This window comes from Mytilus trossulus, chromosome 1, assembly GCF_036588685.1.
Source record: "Mytilus trossulus isolate FHL-02 chromosome 1, PNRI_Mtr1.1.1.hap1, whole genome shotgun sequence".
Classification (NCBI taxonomy): Eukaryota; Metazoa; Mollusca; class Bivalvia; order Mytilida; family Mytilidae; genus Mytilus; species Mytilus trossulus.
The window spans coordinates 68,235,177-68,252,984 of record NC_086373.1 but is presented as its reverse complement, the minus strand read 5'-3'; the positions used below and the strand labels follow the sequence as shown (position 1 = coordinate 68,252,984).

The 17,808-nt window shown below is 32.5% G+C and overlaps 1 protein-coding gene across 1 annotated transcript in view; it reads left to right on the top strand.

The window, feature by feature from the left end:
- The first annotated feature begins 995 nt into the window (after nt 1-995).
- Nucleotides 996-17,808, top strand: part of LOC134683135 (ataxin-10-like) — a 34,170-nt gene continuing 17,357 nt past the window's right edge. Inside the window, exons 1-5 of the mRNA XM_063542254.1 lie at nt 996-1,246; nt 5,362-5,718; nt 6,799-6,966; nt 7,901-7,978; nt 9,220-9,367. Coding sequence (XP_063398324.1) covers nt 1,119-1,246; nt 5,362-5,718; nt 6,799-6,966; nt 7,901-7,978; nt 9,220-9,367 — 879 coding nt within the window. The 5' untranslated portion in view covers nt 996-1,118. The remainder of the gene's footprint in view (nt 1,247-5,361; nt 5,719-6,798; nt 6,967-7,900; nt 7,979-9,219; nt 9,368-17,808) is intronic.

Below are 17,808 nucleotides of genomic sequence, written 5' to 3'. Positions count from 1 at the left end.
GGATCTTTCTGTACAGTACACAGTCATCAGCGAATAGGCGGACTGTTGATGACTGAACATAGTCCGGTAGGTCATTGATGAACAGAAGGAACATGAGTGGTCCAAGTACGCTCCCCTGTGGTACCCCTGATTGGACTGGTGCAGTGTGAGATGTTTTACCATCCACAACGACTCTCTGATTTCTGGAGCTGAGGAAGTCCCTGATCCATTGCAGTGTTGGCCCACTTATCCCATAGTACTCTGCTTTGTACAAAAGTCTCTCGTGAGGGACTTTATCGAATGCCTTAGAAAAATCTAGCAAGATAAGGTCAATCTGTTCACCGAGATCTATGTTTTTGGCCAGGTCCTGTATTGTGAGGATAAGTTGTGACTCGCAGGAACGGTTCTTTCTGAATCCATGTTGAGCGTCGTTCAGAATGCCGTGTATATCAAGATGTTTTGCAATACTACTGCATATTATGTGCTCTAGGATCTTGCATGTGACTACAGTCAATGAGTTTTTAAACAGTTCTAAACTGATTTAAACAACAATATAATTTTAACAATCTATCTCAGAAAATGAAAAAAAATCTAGTCTGTGCATTGATTTTTCCCATTAGAATGAAGGGAAGATAAATCTACTGAATTTGCTATCAAATATTTCTGGACTGTTTAAGAAAAGCAATTCTCTCATTCAAACTTAATCAATTTTATAGATAAATGTTTCCTGATTAAAGAAAAACTTTAAATTTCACAGTATAACCCATTCGATGCATTTGAGAATCATTTGATTTCATTATTTCAACGTATTTTAACGAAGTTTTTATGCGAAATTTGCAGTGACCAGTATTCTTATATGAGAGTTCATTAAAAATCTGCAGTCGAAAATAAAGACGCACAAGCTACCTTATAAATGGCATAAAATATTTATAACAAATTCAACATATTTCTCGAAAACTCTGTTACGGGCTCGGGACTACTGAATAGGTTCTAGATCTGGACTGGTTTTTCATTTGATATTTATCAAGGGTACCAGATCCTGAAAATCGGAAGGATTGCGCAATCCACTGTAAAACACAACAAGACTAAAGACAACAAGGGAATGTAACATTAGAAGTCCGAAGAAAATTACCGCCTATATGATGGAAAATACCTTTTCCGCAGTCAAATCCGCTTGTTCCAGTTCGCCAACAAGCCTGTCAGAATGGCAACATCTAAATGAACTGTTAGTTCAACTAAAGGATTGCATGCTTAGTGAATCAGAAAGGTTTGAATCTGTTATATATCTTTAAACGAAGTGGCAAATACACAAATAATTTTGGACCATGAACCCCATTTTATACCCTCCGCCTTTTTGCCCCCACCATAGCACAGGGGTGTATAGTTTTACCCTTGTCCGTCGTTATGTCCATCCGTGAGAGCGTGATGAGCATAGTAAGATCTTGATAGTCGTAGTGAGGTTGGAGAATAAGTGTGGTGAATAGGTGATATAACACTGTATAATCGTGGAATTTTGAACAGTCGTAATGAGGATGTAGTAGCATCATGAAAACAATGAAAATCTACATTTTCATATAGAGACCTCACAACAATCTGAAATTATTTTAAATCCTGGTGAGCGTGGTGTGAACATGGTCAAGTGTGACTGGGGCATTATACAATGTACACAATGCTAATTACAACAAAACCAGGGATCTCCATGGCCTGTTTAAAGATGGCGCCCCGCCATCGTTCAAATGTTTTGCGCTATCGTCAAATGACTCATGAGTGACACCATCGTTCAACTGTCTTCTGCCAACTTCAAAACTGTGATTGTTTTAATAGCCTGACGGCATTTTTTTTTAGCAATTATAATCCGCCTGAGGAATATCCGGATTAAGATCGCTAATCACTTGTACCTGAGCTTGTACTTTAGGTAGATCAACAAACCAGACAGGAGAATATTATCTGAAGATAGACGATTCATTTGTCGAATTATAAACTAAGGTTCCGAAAATGCTTATGATAATTCAGATTAAATAAATTAATTGTTAATCCAGTTTACAAAGTGTAACAAGTAGAACACGTGATTTTATTTTGACTTACGCAATCAGCATCCCCCTTTTTAAGAAGTACAAAATAAGACGTAAAACACTTACAGTAATTATTATTTCATCGCAAATAACTTGAGTACTGCTGTATTGTAACGATAATATAGAATTACTTTAAAAGTTAAAAAGTAAAAACTTTTAATATTTCCTGTAAAGAAATATCGTATCGTAATTCTGAATTCATTTCGTAGTTTACAATCAAATTGATACATCCGCATTTCCGGTTTCTATTCAGACTCAAAAGATGCATGTTGCATAGCATCGATTTGCTAGATAAAGTCATGAAAACCTTTTCATTTGATAACGTTTGCTTTACAAATCTTTTTAACCTTTTACATATAAACCCGTACGACTCCTTTTGTTGTTGCTGCAAACCAGCCATACCGGTAATGGGTTCATGACTTCTGAATTTGACAGTGTCCGTGAAAAATAAGCTCCACACAATTTTTAACCCTCATAACAATTACCCAAAATAGCAAGAAAACTATATGAGGACCTAAATGATAGCTATTAGTCATTCTCGACTAAGTTCAAAGGGGCGTATAACTCCTGGAAAAAAAATTGAATCGCAATTTCCCGTTGATATGCACAACTACATAGTATGTCCTTATTAACTGAAAAGGTTTCGTGAAATTCTGTTGTGCATGAGGGCTTGGCCTTTGAAGGGTTACAAATGGCAATTATTGAAAATATATATACTTCTACAAAATGTTACTTCTACAAAATGTATATAGTATTTATAATGTAAGTTCAAATAAATATAATTTAAATACTGAAATAAGCAATGAATTAGCATGTTCACCTATCCTTATGTGGAGGGATGAACTGCTTTCGATTGCGCTACACTATACGGCATAGATGCGGTTTATGATGGTGAAAGTTCCTCCATAGTTCAATTTTTATCCATGGAGATCCCTGCAAAACACAGGTCAAGTTGGAATTTTGATGACATCACTTTATTTAACTGTTCTAGTTTAATGTCCCTTTACCAATTTAGAAAAAAATGCTTTATTTTTTGTTTCAGTTCTCTTACCTAAGTTTTCCTCAACGAAATGCTTCATCATGTACATAAAATGTTCATGTATGACACTTATACACAATATCTACCACAAAATACAGATCAAGTTTTAATTTTTAGGGATGTCATTTTTATTGTTCTACACATGTAGTTAGGCCCCTTTCAAATTGAAAAATTGGTGAATTCTGTTTTTTGTCATCTAACTTATGCTTGCTTCAATGCAACCAAAATTTATGAAAATTATACTAAATACATGAACATGTACTTCATTTGTACTTACATGACATCTTATAACCACAAAAGTCATATCAAGTGGAAATTTAGGTTGTATCACTTTTTTGTATCTTTGATTATGTCCTTTTATAACTTGGACACTTTCCTAATTTATCGTTCGACCGATTAACCGGTTGACCTGTAATTTAAGTTGGTGCTTGAAAGCCTTATCAATAGAACCCTACACCATATAAGATGTGGTATGAGTGTTAATTTGACAACCAAGTCATAAATACGCTTTAATAATTAATTACACCGTATCAACTATAGCGTTTATACCAACTTCAGATTAAAAAATCATATGTCTGAAACATATTATTCTTTCTTTTTCTCTTGTTGTCTCCGAAAATAATGGGCTGGTTTCAATTTGAAATGATTAATTATAAAAAAGAAGATGTGGTATGATTGCCAATGAGACAATTCTTCACAAGAGACCAAAATGACACAGAAATTAACCACTATAGGTCATTGTACATGCTGTATGACCTGTTTCTTCACTGTGTTTGCTTTTTTTCTTTAAGCATGTTACATTGTACTCATACTTTCACGTATACATTGAGTACATTCACATTGGTTTGGATTTTCACAATTTTTATACGACCGCAAAAATTTTAATTTTTGAATTAAGCGTAAGACTAACCCTTGCAATACGGAGGTTGCACATTTAAATGTTGGTTTACACAATATTAGATCGAAAATGAAATAATGAAGTAATTAGTAAAATTAAATCTCATTACTGATTTAAAGTTACTGTTAAAAAAACATGTTTACTAATTATGTTTCTTAAAGATCCTGCCCGAACTCTAATTAATTTTATGTTTTAAGGATTAACAATAGCAATCAATATACTGGACAATTGATCTGTCAAACTAATTACCACGACGACAATTTTTAAATAAAACATAACTATTTAATGATTTGATTTTCAACACAAATTTTTATCAAATCTATCAAAATAGAAAAAGTCTGGTTAACCAGTTAGCGTTTTTGGTATTCAGTATTGGGTCTTTCGACCGATTAACCTGTTAACCGTTGACAACACTAATTTATACTGATAAAAATGAGAACGGAAACAGGAAATGTGTCAAAGAGACAATGGATTCATGACAGCTTGCCCACTTTTTCACAAACTCCCTCTACTTCCTGAAATATCTGTTGTTTACCACCTCACCCACTCATGAAATAGATTAAAATCCAGCTGGATAAAGGTCTGCCAACTGGCCTAGTCCAAATAATTATGATGTCTTGGAAGGCTGTTTAAAAAATTTTCTTTGACCCTTCCCTCTCAAAGTCCAACTGAAATAGGAGTTTGACGTTATGAGGTTGATGTAAGGCGTCAAAGAAACAAATATGATAGCCTATCAAGATGTCATATTTTTTTGGACTACCAACTGGTCCCACTCTTGTTTATCCTCCTCTAAATACTAAAAAATTAAATTACAACAACAATTAATAAATAATGTATATACATTTTTTATGGAAGAAATGAAGCATCATTTTATTTGAATAAGATTCATTTGTAAAATTTGGATTTTTATACGTGTCACAACTGGTTTTTTTTCTGTGTAGATAAGTTTTCATAAGTAGGGCAAGTTGGTTAACCAGAGCAGAACAATTTTGTAGAAAGTGGGCTGAGTTGGGAAATAAAAGTGGGGCAATTTGGTGTGAGGCTATTTGGCAGTAGGGAGAGTTGTCATTCTTCTGCCACAACAACCGATCCAAAGAGCAAAAATCAGCTCAATACCACCAAAGAATCTTCAACACAGTGAGAGAAAATCTTCCAGACCAGGAAGCAGGCTCTAGCTGGTCCTTAAACAAAAATGTTTACTAGGTCAGCAAAAATGGAGGTCACATGACCATTAACTCTGAAACATAAAAATTAACCCAAATTTATAAAGTATGCAGGACTTTCATTAACCAGAGGCTGCTGACTTGGGAACAGGTGCATAGATGATTCTATAATGTATTATTTTGTATAGATCTTAAATTTTTATTTTTCAGAACTAAAGTTATTGCTGAGAATCTCTCAACACTGGTGGATTTGATTCATCTATGTAATCAAGGTATAGAAAATCAAACAGAAGTTCAATCTACTAATAACTGTTTAACAGAATGTTACAGAACACTCAGAAATATGTGTGTACAGTGTGAACAGAACCAACATTTACTTAGCGACCATCAACATTTATTTACAGCTTCAAAAAATTCTATACAGGCCTTGGTAAAGCAATTGAAACACAGTAAAGATTCAGACATTATTGTGACATTGAGATGTATCGTACAATTTTTAGGAAACTGTAGTGTTGGACATGTAAAAAATCAGTGTTTAATCTGGAAAATATTTGTGGAGGAATTCAAGTAAGAATTAGTCTTGTATATAAGTTCTAGACAAGAAAGGTACATGTAACTGCATTTTCCATAAATTATTTCAAAATGTTATTTTTATCAAATAGTGTTTTGTGGCTATTATGAACATAATCTCTCCAAGTAGAGGGGGAAAAGATACCAGAGTGACATTCAAACTCATAGATAGAAAATAAACTGACAACAACATGGCTTAAAAAAGAAAAAGACAAACAAACAAATAATAGTACACAAGACACAACATTAGAAAATTAAAGACTTAGCAACACGAATCCTACCAAAATGATATATCATAATTACTATTACAAATGTACATGTACATTGTACCATACATTTAATTTTATTATTTTAGTCCACTTTATTTTGTGACACCAGTCATGGAGGGTTATATGTAGCATTTGTACGTATAACTTTCTAGTTATGTATATATCTACATGTATATTAGTACAATAAGTTGTAATATAAGTTGGAGAATTTCATTTTTTTCCTCAAAAAATGTCTTCTCTGAAAAAAAGAAGCTACAGTGTCATATGAAAATAAGACATAGTTAGAAGGTTTGGTATGACCAATGAGAAAACACTCCATGGCCACCAAAGACTAAATGACATAAAAGTTAGCAACTTTTTTTTATGATAAAAGCTTGAATCATGGAGGAAATTAATTTAGAAGTATTACATATTTAACATTAAATTCACATGATGAAATAATAGAAAAAAAGCTAGTGTGCATACAGTCAGAATACAATAAGTAGCTTATAGTTTTATTACTGCAAAGTAAGATAATAATTGGTTGCTTTTAATATCATTATGAACATGATGAATATTAGGCAAAGGACTAAAATGCAAGATAAATAATTGTGAGTTTAGGAAACACCATTATCTTTAATACAATGTATTGTATTTAAATGCAAGCTTTTATTTTTGAGAAACCTATCCCTTCGCAATAATATTTTTTCATTTCTTTTCTGAATTTACAGTGCTTACAGTTAACGTTATATTATGTTACAAGCCAGGTACATCTATGTTCTCAAGTATATTTGATTATTTTATGATGTATAATTACTATAACTTTCAGCAAGCTGTTTGATATATCAGATGAGAAGCTGAGTATGTATACCTGCATGGTTGCTCATACTTGTATATCTGGTAACCTGGACAACCAGGATATGTGGACCAGTTCAAATACAATACAGATGTTGACAAATGTGATCAACTTCATAGTAGAGTGTGATTGTGAATGGGGGTAGGTGCAGTAGACATACCAGTGTTCTCCCCTGAGGATGAGCGCTGTGGTAAGCGCATGATTTTCGACAATTCTCAGTAAATTTGACTTTGTTTTAAGAAATTTATGAAAAAAATATAGAGAAGCGCTTGTGTTGGATAGCGCTGCGGTCAGTGCAATAGAACAGTGTCAAATTCTGATAGCGCTGAAAATCACAGCGCTAAAACTGCCTGGGGAGAAAACTTCATACATTTGTAAAGTGATTCCATTTAAGACCAGCTGACCCTTACACAAAATTGTACACAAAAAAGGACAAAAAAGGATGTACACTAATATAAACTCTGAAACTAAGACTGTGAAACTTTTATTTTTTTGCTTATGAATAAGGTGATAACTTTCTGATTGCTAACCCTGTCATATACATAAAATATACATAAAAATATAAACAAAGATGAATATACAGTGAATCACAAGTGAACAATGAGTGCCAAGTGTGAATTTGAACTGAATCTTCTTCTATGTGCACTGTGTCAGCCACTTTGTCTTTAACCCCATGACGGGCAAAGACTGTGTCGTTCATGTCTCTCAGTATGTCCTTACGAGTACTGTACTGTAATATTGTCTGATTCATGAAATGATTCATAACTTTTTAGCACTTTTAAAAAAAAGTTATACTTTGCACTTTAATATCTTGTTTTTTTCTTCAAATTCCTGATACATGTATGAAGTTCTTTAAACTCTTTTATTTTTAAAGTTTTTTACACTGGTTTTAAAATGTCTTTTGAAATTTTCAAGAATAGCCATTAGAATTGCCTAGTTGCTATTTAATAAAACTATTTTAAAAAGTTTTAGAAATTGAAAATATTGTAAATGTATGATTATGTGATTATGTTGATGATATTGACTTACCTTATTAATTCTTTGAGTTCTGATCAAAATACCTTTTATATTCCAGTATATTTCTCATAGAGAGTATGTGCAAAGTTGACAGCAGTTTTTCCAAAGTGTTTCCATTATTAAAAGACACAGAGAAGTATGTTACATATACATGTAGATATATCTCTGGCATGGTGAATAGATGTACCCTTTCACAGAAAGAGCATCTCCTGTGTCAAAGTCAATCAAACCTCTAAAACAGTAAATTAAAAAAAACTACTGATAATCATTGCACGAAACATTTAATTAATAGACTGATATGAACATTAAAATAAAGTTTTCCTTGTGAATTACAAAACTTTTTATTTAGGAACTTCATCAGTTGAGGTAAAAAAAACATATGTTTTATCTACAATACTAATAACACTTTGTTTTAATCTTTATGTATTTTCCATGATATATTAACATCTTCATCGTATGCAATTCAACTCTTGCTGCATGTTTCTATAATATATGTAAGGTACTCACACCACATCTTCCTATATCTATAGTCTAGATGTAAAGGATTGCGTTTATATGTCTTTGCATTTATTTGTGTTTTGGTCAAACTTTTCTGTAAAACTCTTTAACAGATTGACTTCATGTGTGGTCAGCAGCTTAACAATGATAAGTTGTAAAGTGTGTACACTTTTGAAATCTGTGAGACACTTACACACTGTTTCTTTAGAAAACAAAACTTTGAAATATGAATGTGGGTAAGTTTAGCACATGCTAATGATACTGTAATAATGTTCTGTATTTCTGTGATGTAACTTTTTGTCATTTCTGATTTTGAAAATTAAAAAGTTATATGAGATTTGTTTTGAATGTCATAAAGAAGATTGCTTTGAGTAATTATTGCTTGGAGTTGTCTTTCTTTATTCAGGCAGTTTGAATCATAATTGGTAAAACTCGAAATTACCATTGGATTTCCAATTTAAATGAAAAAACATATACTGAACAAGCCAAAGCATTCAATTAAAATAATTTGTAACTAGTTGCCACTATGGATGACAGTGACTTGAATACAGTTGATTCACTCATTGTATTTTGAATAAAATTACAAGGTGACAATGCTGAGTGTCATAGTCATGTTATTCTTGTTGAAGACCTAAGTATTTAACATAAAACTTGAGTCGTGGATTGAGAACACTTTTTTACTGGTCATTAATCATGTGCATGATGTGAATGACTTATGACATCTTATCACTTTTTTTGGAAAAACCTAGTGATGACAATTTTAGATTTTTTTGCTGTGTTTTTGACTTGCTATATACCATGTATACTTGATATTTAAAGCCAAAAAAGTTACAAAACAATGAAATTGCCCTTTTTGATGATGTTTATTTTGTTTTCTAGGTTATTGGTATATGAAGTGATGTTGGACCATTTAGATAAAACTGAAAACAATCTAAACCCTTCAAATAGTAATATACAGTTCATTGCTGAAGATGTGAAATCTCAATCATATTTAATCCTGTCTCTGTTAGAGAAACATCAAAATCAGGTATTTAAACAGTTCATGACAGTGTCATGCAAAAGAATATAGCAGGAAAAATGCAAACATGTATCATATTTTCTAAATATAACTAACCTTGACTTTTTAGCTCACCTGGCCCGAAGGGCCAAGTGAGCTTTTCTCATCACTTGGCGTCCGTCGTCGTCCGTCGTCGTCATCGTCCGTCGTCGTTAACTTTTACAAAAATCTTCTCCTCTGAAACTACTGGGCCAAATCAAACCAAACATGGCCACAATCATCATTGGGTTATCTAGTTTAAAAAATGTGTGGCGTGACCCGGTCAACCAACCAAGATGGCCGCCACGGCTAAAAATAGAACATAGGGGTAAAATGCAGTTTTTGGCTTATAACTCAAAAACCAAAGCATTTAGAGCAAATCTGACATGGGGTAAAAATGTTTATCAGGTCAAGATCTACCTGCCCTGAAATTTTCAGATGAATCGGTCAATCGGTTGTTGGGTTGCTGCCCCTGAATTGGTAATTTTGAAGAAATTTTGCTGTTTTTGGTTATTATCTTGAATATTATTATAGTTAGAGATAAACTGTAAACAGCAATAATGTTCAGTAAAGTAAGATCTACAAATAAGTCAACATGACCAAAATGGTCAGTTGACCCGTTTAGGAGTTATTGCCCTTTATAGTCAATTTTTAACCATTTTTCGTTATTAAATTAAAGTAATCTTTTACAAAAATCTTCTCCTCTGAAACTGCTTGGCCAAATTAATCCAAACTTGGCCACAATCATCTTTGGGGTATCTAGTTTTAAAAAATGTGTGGCGTGACCTGGTCAACGAACCAAGATGGCCGCCACGGCTAAAAATAGAACAAAGGGGTAAAATGCAGTTTTTGGCTTATAACTCAAAAACCAAAGCATTTTGAGGAAATCTGACATGGGATAAAAATGTTTATCAGGTCAAGATCTATCTGCTCTAAAATTTTCAGATGAATCGGTCAATCGGTTGTTAGGTTGCTGCACCTGAATTGGTAATTTTGAGGAAATTTTGCTGTTTTTGGTTATTATCTTGAATATTATTAAAGATAGAGATAAACTGTAAACAGCAATAATGTTCAGCAAAATAAGATCTACAAATAAGTCAATCATGACCAAAATGGTCAGTTGACCAGTTTAGGAGTTATTGCCCTTTATAGTCAATTTTTAACCATTTTTCGTAAATTAAAGTAATCTTTTACAAAAATCTTCTTCTCTGAAACTACTTGGCCAAATTAATCCAAACTTGGCCACAATCATCTTTGGGGTATCTAGTTTAAAAAATGTGTGGCGTGACCTGGTCAACCAACCAAGATAGCCGCCACCGCTAAAAATAGAACATAGGGGTAAAATGCAGTTTTTGGCTTATAACTCAAAAACCGAAGCATTTTGAGGAAATCTGACAGGGATAAAAATGTTTATCAGGTCAAGAACTATCTGCCCTGAAATTTTCAGATGAATCGGTCAATCGGTTGTTGGGTTGCTGCCCCTGAATTGGTAATTTTGAGGAAATTTTGCTGTTTTTGGTTATTATCTTGAATATTATTATAGATAGAGATAAATTGTAAACAGCAATAATGTTCAGCAAAGTAAGATCTACAAATAAGTCAACATGACCAAAATGGTCAGTTGACCCCTTTAGGAGTTATTGCCCTTTATAGTCAATCTTTAACCATTTTTCGTAAATTAAAGTAATCTTTTACAAAAATCTTCTTCTCTGAAACTACTTGGCCAAATTAATCCAAACTTGGCCACAATCATCTTTGGGGTATCTAGTTTAAAAAATGTGTGGCGTGACCTGGTCAACCAACCAAGATAGCCGCCACCGCTAAAAATAGAACATAGGGGTAAAATGCAGTTTTTGGCTTATAACTCAAAAACCGAAGCATTTTGAGGAAATCTGACAAGGGATAAAAATGTTTATCAGGTCAAGAACTATCTGCCCTGAAATTTTCAGATGAATCGGTCAATCGGTTGTTGGGTTGCTGCCCCTAAATTGGTAATTTTGAGGAAATTTTGCTGTTTTTGGTTATTATCTTGAATATTATTATAGATAGAGATAAATTGTAAACAGCAATAATGTTCAGCAAAGTAAGATCTACAAATAAGTCAACATGACCAAAATGGTCAGTTGACCCCTTTAGGAGTTATTGCCCTTTATAGTCAATCTTTAACCATTTTTCATAAATATAAGTAATCTTTTACAAAATCTCCACTGAAACTACTAGGCCACAATCATCTTTGGGGTATCTAGTTTGAAAAATGTGTCCGATGACCTGGCCATTCAACCAAGATGGCCGCCAAGGCTAAAAATAGAACATAGGGGTAAAATGCAGTTTTTTGCTTATAACTATGAAACCAAAGCATCTAGAGCAAATCTGACAAGAAGTTAAATTGTTAATCAAGTCAATATCTATCTGCCCTGAATTTTTCAGATGAATTGGACAACTGGTTGTTGGGTTGCTGCCCTCCAATTGGTAATTTTTAAAGAAATTTTGCCGTTTTTGGTTATCTTGAATACTTTTATAGATAGCGATAAACTGTAAACAGCAATAATGTTCAGCAAAGTAAGATCTACAAATAAGTCAGCATGACCTAAATGGTCAATTGACCCCTTAAGGAGTTATTGCCCTTTATAGTCAATTTTTAACAATTTTCATTAATTTGGTAAATTTATGTAAATTTTTACCAAATATAGTTCTCTGTTACTAATGGGCAAAGTTCATGATAGATATAATTGTAAGAAGCAAAATCGTTCAGTAAAGTAAGAACTTCAAACACATTACCATCACCAAAATACAATTTTGTCATGAATCCATTTGTGTCCTTTGTTTAATATGCACATAGACCAAGGTGAGCGACACAGGCTCTTTAGAGCCTCTAGTTATAATTGTATTATACTTTCAAAAACATACCATGACCTCATATAGTATTTATGATTTATTTTTTTAAAACATATTGTTCTTATTGTTGTTAAGCTAAGGGTCTCAAGGATGAGTTTTGGCCTTATTAAGGTTTTTATTGACTAAAAATTTTTTTGCTGTCGTATATTGGTACCACATTGTTGTTGTCATCATCAGGGTTTCTGCTGGCGGTCGCCATTTTCGCAATTTGCGAAAAAATAATAATTGTGGCGATTAAAATTCGTCATTGGCGAAATAATTTGGCGAAAGAAATATATATAACGATTTATTTTCAGCCATCTTGTTTATTTACTTATTTCGGGTTTCTCTGACTTTACCGATCAGACAATAATCGGAATTCACATTGAACTTGACAGAAAATCAATAATCAGCTGATTGCATTCATAGCTATCGACATCAAAGGACTAATTAATAAAGGTGTTGATTATATGATATGACAAAATGATATGGTTAAATGGCTTCTGTCACATGTCACAAAAGGGATTTATTAATAAGTTTGCGACGCATGTGTTTGAAGCAAAATTTTTACGCTTGCTCTCCTTCTTCCAGAAAAGAAAATTGTTGTTATGACGAAAAAGGTTCAAAAGCAAGAAAGGTCTCTGATTTAAAACTTTATCATTTAACTTTCATATAGATCATTGATTTGAGTGGGTACTTCAAAGTCGTTTCAGTTACACACGTGTTTCAAGCATACAGTTTTACTTTATTTTATACGATGGTCAAGAAAAGAAAACTGTCGTTATGAAGAAATCTATTCAAAAGATTGACATGAGAGTAATCATTCAATGAAATGACTACTCCTTACACGAGGGATCAATTCCAAGTGATAAGGTACATGTATATATACTTCGTTTTGTTGTAAAAAACACTTATTTCTTATTTAGGAAGGGGGGCTGGAAAAAAGGAAACTTTTAAAAGAAAAATATATTAGTGTCAATTTGCGAAAAAATAATAAAGTGGCAAAAAATAAATTGTTTCGGCGAAAGGGGTGGCGAAAAAAAATATTGACCCAGGGGAAACCCTGGTCATCATCGTCGTCAGCATCATTCGAAGACGGATGGTTTCCAGATAATAACTTTAGTATAAGTAAATAGAAATCAATAAAATTTTACACAATGTTTATAACCACAAAAGGAAGCTTGGGTTTGATTTTAGGGGTTATGGTCCCTAAGGTTTAGGAATTAGGGGACAAAAACAAGCACTAATGTGTCAGAACAATAAGTTGTGTATAAGTATTTCAATTTTTCTGAAATTGTACCACAATGTTCAATACCATAAGTAGAAGGTTGGGATATATTTTAAGGGTTATAGGGCAAACAGTTTAGGAATAAAGGGCCAAAAAGGGTTCAAAATCAAGCATTTTTGTAGTTTCAAGACAATAAATTGGAGTTATCTTTCTTTGTCCAGAATGATTTTTGAATCACCTAAACCAACACTTTATGAAATCTTCTTTGAAAATTGGAGTTATCTTTCTTTGTCCAGAATAATAGTTAAATCAACTTAAAGGGGCACTAGCTACAAGATATATTAAAAATCTAAAGTTTGATTTTTTTCTGTTCAATCAATAGTGAAAGTGAAATAGTGAAATAACAATTCCCTTTTTGCAGCCAAAAGGTTCAATTTTGTCAAATTCCGCTTAGAAACATTGATAATTAATAATTCACTTGCAAGTGAATGAGTCAACCTCTTTAAATCCGTATTCATGTGAACTTCAATTTAACCTCTAGTTAAAAATTGACAACGCATGCATTGTACTTGTACTGGTTATTTAAAGAAAAAGAATGTCAACAATGAAAGTGAAACTACGGTAAATCATTTGATTACTAATTCGATGCACATAAAATCATTCTTATAGGGTTGAAAACAATGAGAAACATATATTTTTAATCTTTAAAATAAATCAAACAGACCTATAAAAATCCAATTGCACGTGTTGGTTTATTCTATTCATATCTTTATTTATGTTTACATAGCTTATATGGTCATCTGATGTCAAATCGATAGTTAATTAGATGACGTCTGGACTAAAATACACACGAAACGAACCTATATATTATCTAACCCATGCTCTGCTTACTGTTTATTTTAGACTTTTGATAGTTTGGATAAATGTTTTACATTGTTATAAATCAAATATGAGAATTTGAGTCAAATCGGTGAACATGAATTTGACAGCTAGTGCCCCTTTAAATCAATGCTGTATACAAAATACAATGCAATATTCACTTTTACTACCAACTGATAAATTAAAGCAATCTTCACCATTCAGTGATTACAAGCACTTTGATTACCATTCTAGGGCTATGCCCCTTTACAAGTGGAAAAATTGAAGATTTTTTTGTTTCTGTTCTCTTAACTTCAGTTTGTCTCAACTAAATTTAATGAAATGTGTATATAATGCTTATTACCTCTAAACTCAGTTTAAGTTCACTTTTACAGTTCTTGAGTTATGTCCCTTTATAATGTGATATGCCAGCAGGAGCATCATCTGTGTCCAAAGGGCCCCATCCCCATTTATTAGCTCACCTGGCCCAAAGGGCCAAGTGAGCTTTTCCCATCACTTTGCGTCCGTCATCCGTCGTCGTCCGTCGTCGTGGTTGTTAACTTTTACAAAAATCTTCTCCTCTGAAACTACTGTGCCAAATTAAACCAAACTTGACCACAATCATCATTGGGGTATCTAGTTTTAAAAAATGTGTCCAGTGACCCGGCCAACCAACCAAGATGGCCGCCATGGCTAAAAATAGAACATAGGGGTAAAATGCAGTTTTTGGCTTATAACTCAAAAACCAAAGCATTTAGAGCAAATCTGACACGGGGTTAAATTGTTTATCAGGTCAACATCTATCTGCCCTCAAATTTTCAGATGAATCACACAACCTGGGTTGCTGTCTCTGAATCGGTAATTTTAAGGAATTTTTTTTATTTTGGTTATTATCTTGAATATTATTATAGATAGAGATAAACTGTAAACAGCAATAATGTTTAGCAAGTAAGATTTAAAAATAAGTCAAAATGACCGAAGGAGTTATAATCCTTTATAATCAATTTTTAACAATTTTCATAAAATTTTTAAATTTTTATTAACATTTTCCACTGAAACTACTGGGCCAAGTTCATTATAGATAGAGATAATTGTAAGCAGCAAGACTGTTTAGTAAAGTAAGATGTACAAACACATCACCATCACCAAAACACAATTTTGTCATGAATCCATCTGCTTCCTTTGTTTAATATTCACATAGACCAAGGTGAGCGACACAGGCTTTTTAGAGCCTCTAGTTTTTTTAGAAGTTACTATTAATTGATATTAATTTTAACCATGACTGTATGACATTTTATATTTTGATATTTTATGATGTATTTAGATGAGTGTTTATTGTTGCAAACTCCATTAGAAGTTTGAACTGAGATAATTTTTGGAATAAGGGAAAGGGGGAGGTGAAAAAAAAATGGGTTTAGAGGGCTCAAGTTTTCTCATTTCAGATTTCAGAAATTAAAAAGAAAATTTCTTCAAATATTTATTTTTGAGAGGATTAATACTGTAAATTCAGAAATTATTGCGTTTTTGTCATTTTACGCTTGAATGCGATTTTAATTTTTACGATTTTGAGAAAAGTCATGCTTAATTCAGTTAAAATATTACAAAATGCGAGTTTTAATTATTGCGTTTACAACTCAGTCGCATTATTCGCAATAATAAAAACCTGGCAATAATTTCTGAATTTACAGTATTCAACAGCATAGTGAATAGCTCAAGAGCAAAAACAATAATTTTAAGTTAATTAGACCACATTTATTCTGTGTCAGAAACCTATGCTGTGTCAACTATTCAATCACAATCCAAATTCAGAGCTGTATCCAGCTTGAATATTGTGTCCATACATGCCCTAACTGTTCTGGGTTCGACCTCTGTGGTTGTATAAAGCTGTGCCCTGCGGAGCATCTGATTAATATAAACGCTTCTGCATAATGAGGTTTTCTTTTGATTTTAAGATATCAAATGTTTATATTGAGCATATTTTCATGCATGGTCTTGCATATTAAATTATAAGCCTGCACATATCTTTAATTACTGTAACTTCTTTGGTATTTCTTTTAATTTAGTTACATGTTATAAGATTTCTTTTGCATGTTGTCATGTTTGTCCAGTATTTAAGAAGGGCAGGGGATACAACAATGCTGATTGTGGTCTGTCCATCCACCTGTTGTTCATTGTAAGCCTTTCCACTTTCAGTAGGCTTTTAATAAAAATAATATCAAAAATCATCTCGAGCAATACATTTTGTAAGAGAGATTATAATAAAGTACAACTTATGCTCCCTGGAATTGTACGTTAAATCTGAAAATTGTTTGCATTCTTACATCACCCTTTCCCATTGTAGATTTTGACATGGTTTCACAGGTTGCACTTTGTAAATACAGCTGTTTCTCAAAACATGCCTCTTTTGGGGAGATCTTGGATATTCATAGAAAATTAATTTTGTTAACATACTGGTCCCAAGTTATGCTCTCTGTGTTCCATCTCACAGGGACATAACTTGGGAATGTTACCAGTAAATAAACATGTGCATATAGTTTACATTGAAATCTGTGCTAACCTTTCAATTGAGGTAGGGGTAGTTAAGAAAATAAGTGTTAGTTTAAACTTTGAGAAGTTCCTGGCATATAAACGTTGAAAATATGCCGCACAGCCCTATATTTTGACCTTTGGAAAAAAAAATTGTTGTGCATATGAACTTTCAATTCTAGGATAAGATTTTTTTCAAAACTTCATAGGAAAAATAGTACAGTTTTAGCTGAAAAAGAGTTCCTATGGGAAATCGCATTATCAATATTTACAGAAATGCAACCTATATTCAAAGGTCAATGTTAGCAAAACAACCTACCAATTGTATGGAAAGTCAGAATGCCTGATGGTGTCAATATTTTTAAGTATTTTTTCTGACTTATACATTTCCTTTAATTGCGCAATAATAATGTATTTGTTGAGTGTTTCACCTGTTTTAACTCATAGTTTTATAGTTAAGATAAACAGGTGGCCACCATCCACAATAATAGCAAAACAATGTACTTTTTGAAAAAGCTATTAATTTAAAACATTCTCAAAATGAATTGTAAAATTTACATAATTCATAAAATACTTTTAAAGTAGGCATGTATATAAAATCAGTTTATTAATGTAAAAAATAGTTATGTAAGACCAGATGTATATGATATTTTATATCAATTTAAGGTGTAATGACATATCATGTAGATTTATTAATTAAGAATTTCATTATTTTCTATCTTGATTTATGTGTATTGATTTAAATCAGTGACATATAAATTCCCATTATTGTTAAGATTGTTCTATTTATAGCACAAAACATGCCATTGTTGGAAATATTAAATCAGCATGTGATTAGAAATGTAAAAATATAACAACGAGAAGTTTATATGTAATTTTTATAGTTTATATGATGAGATGGGATGTTTTGCTGTTTTTTTAAGACGTTTTAAAGTCAAGCCCACAC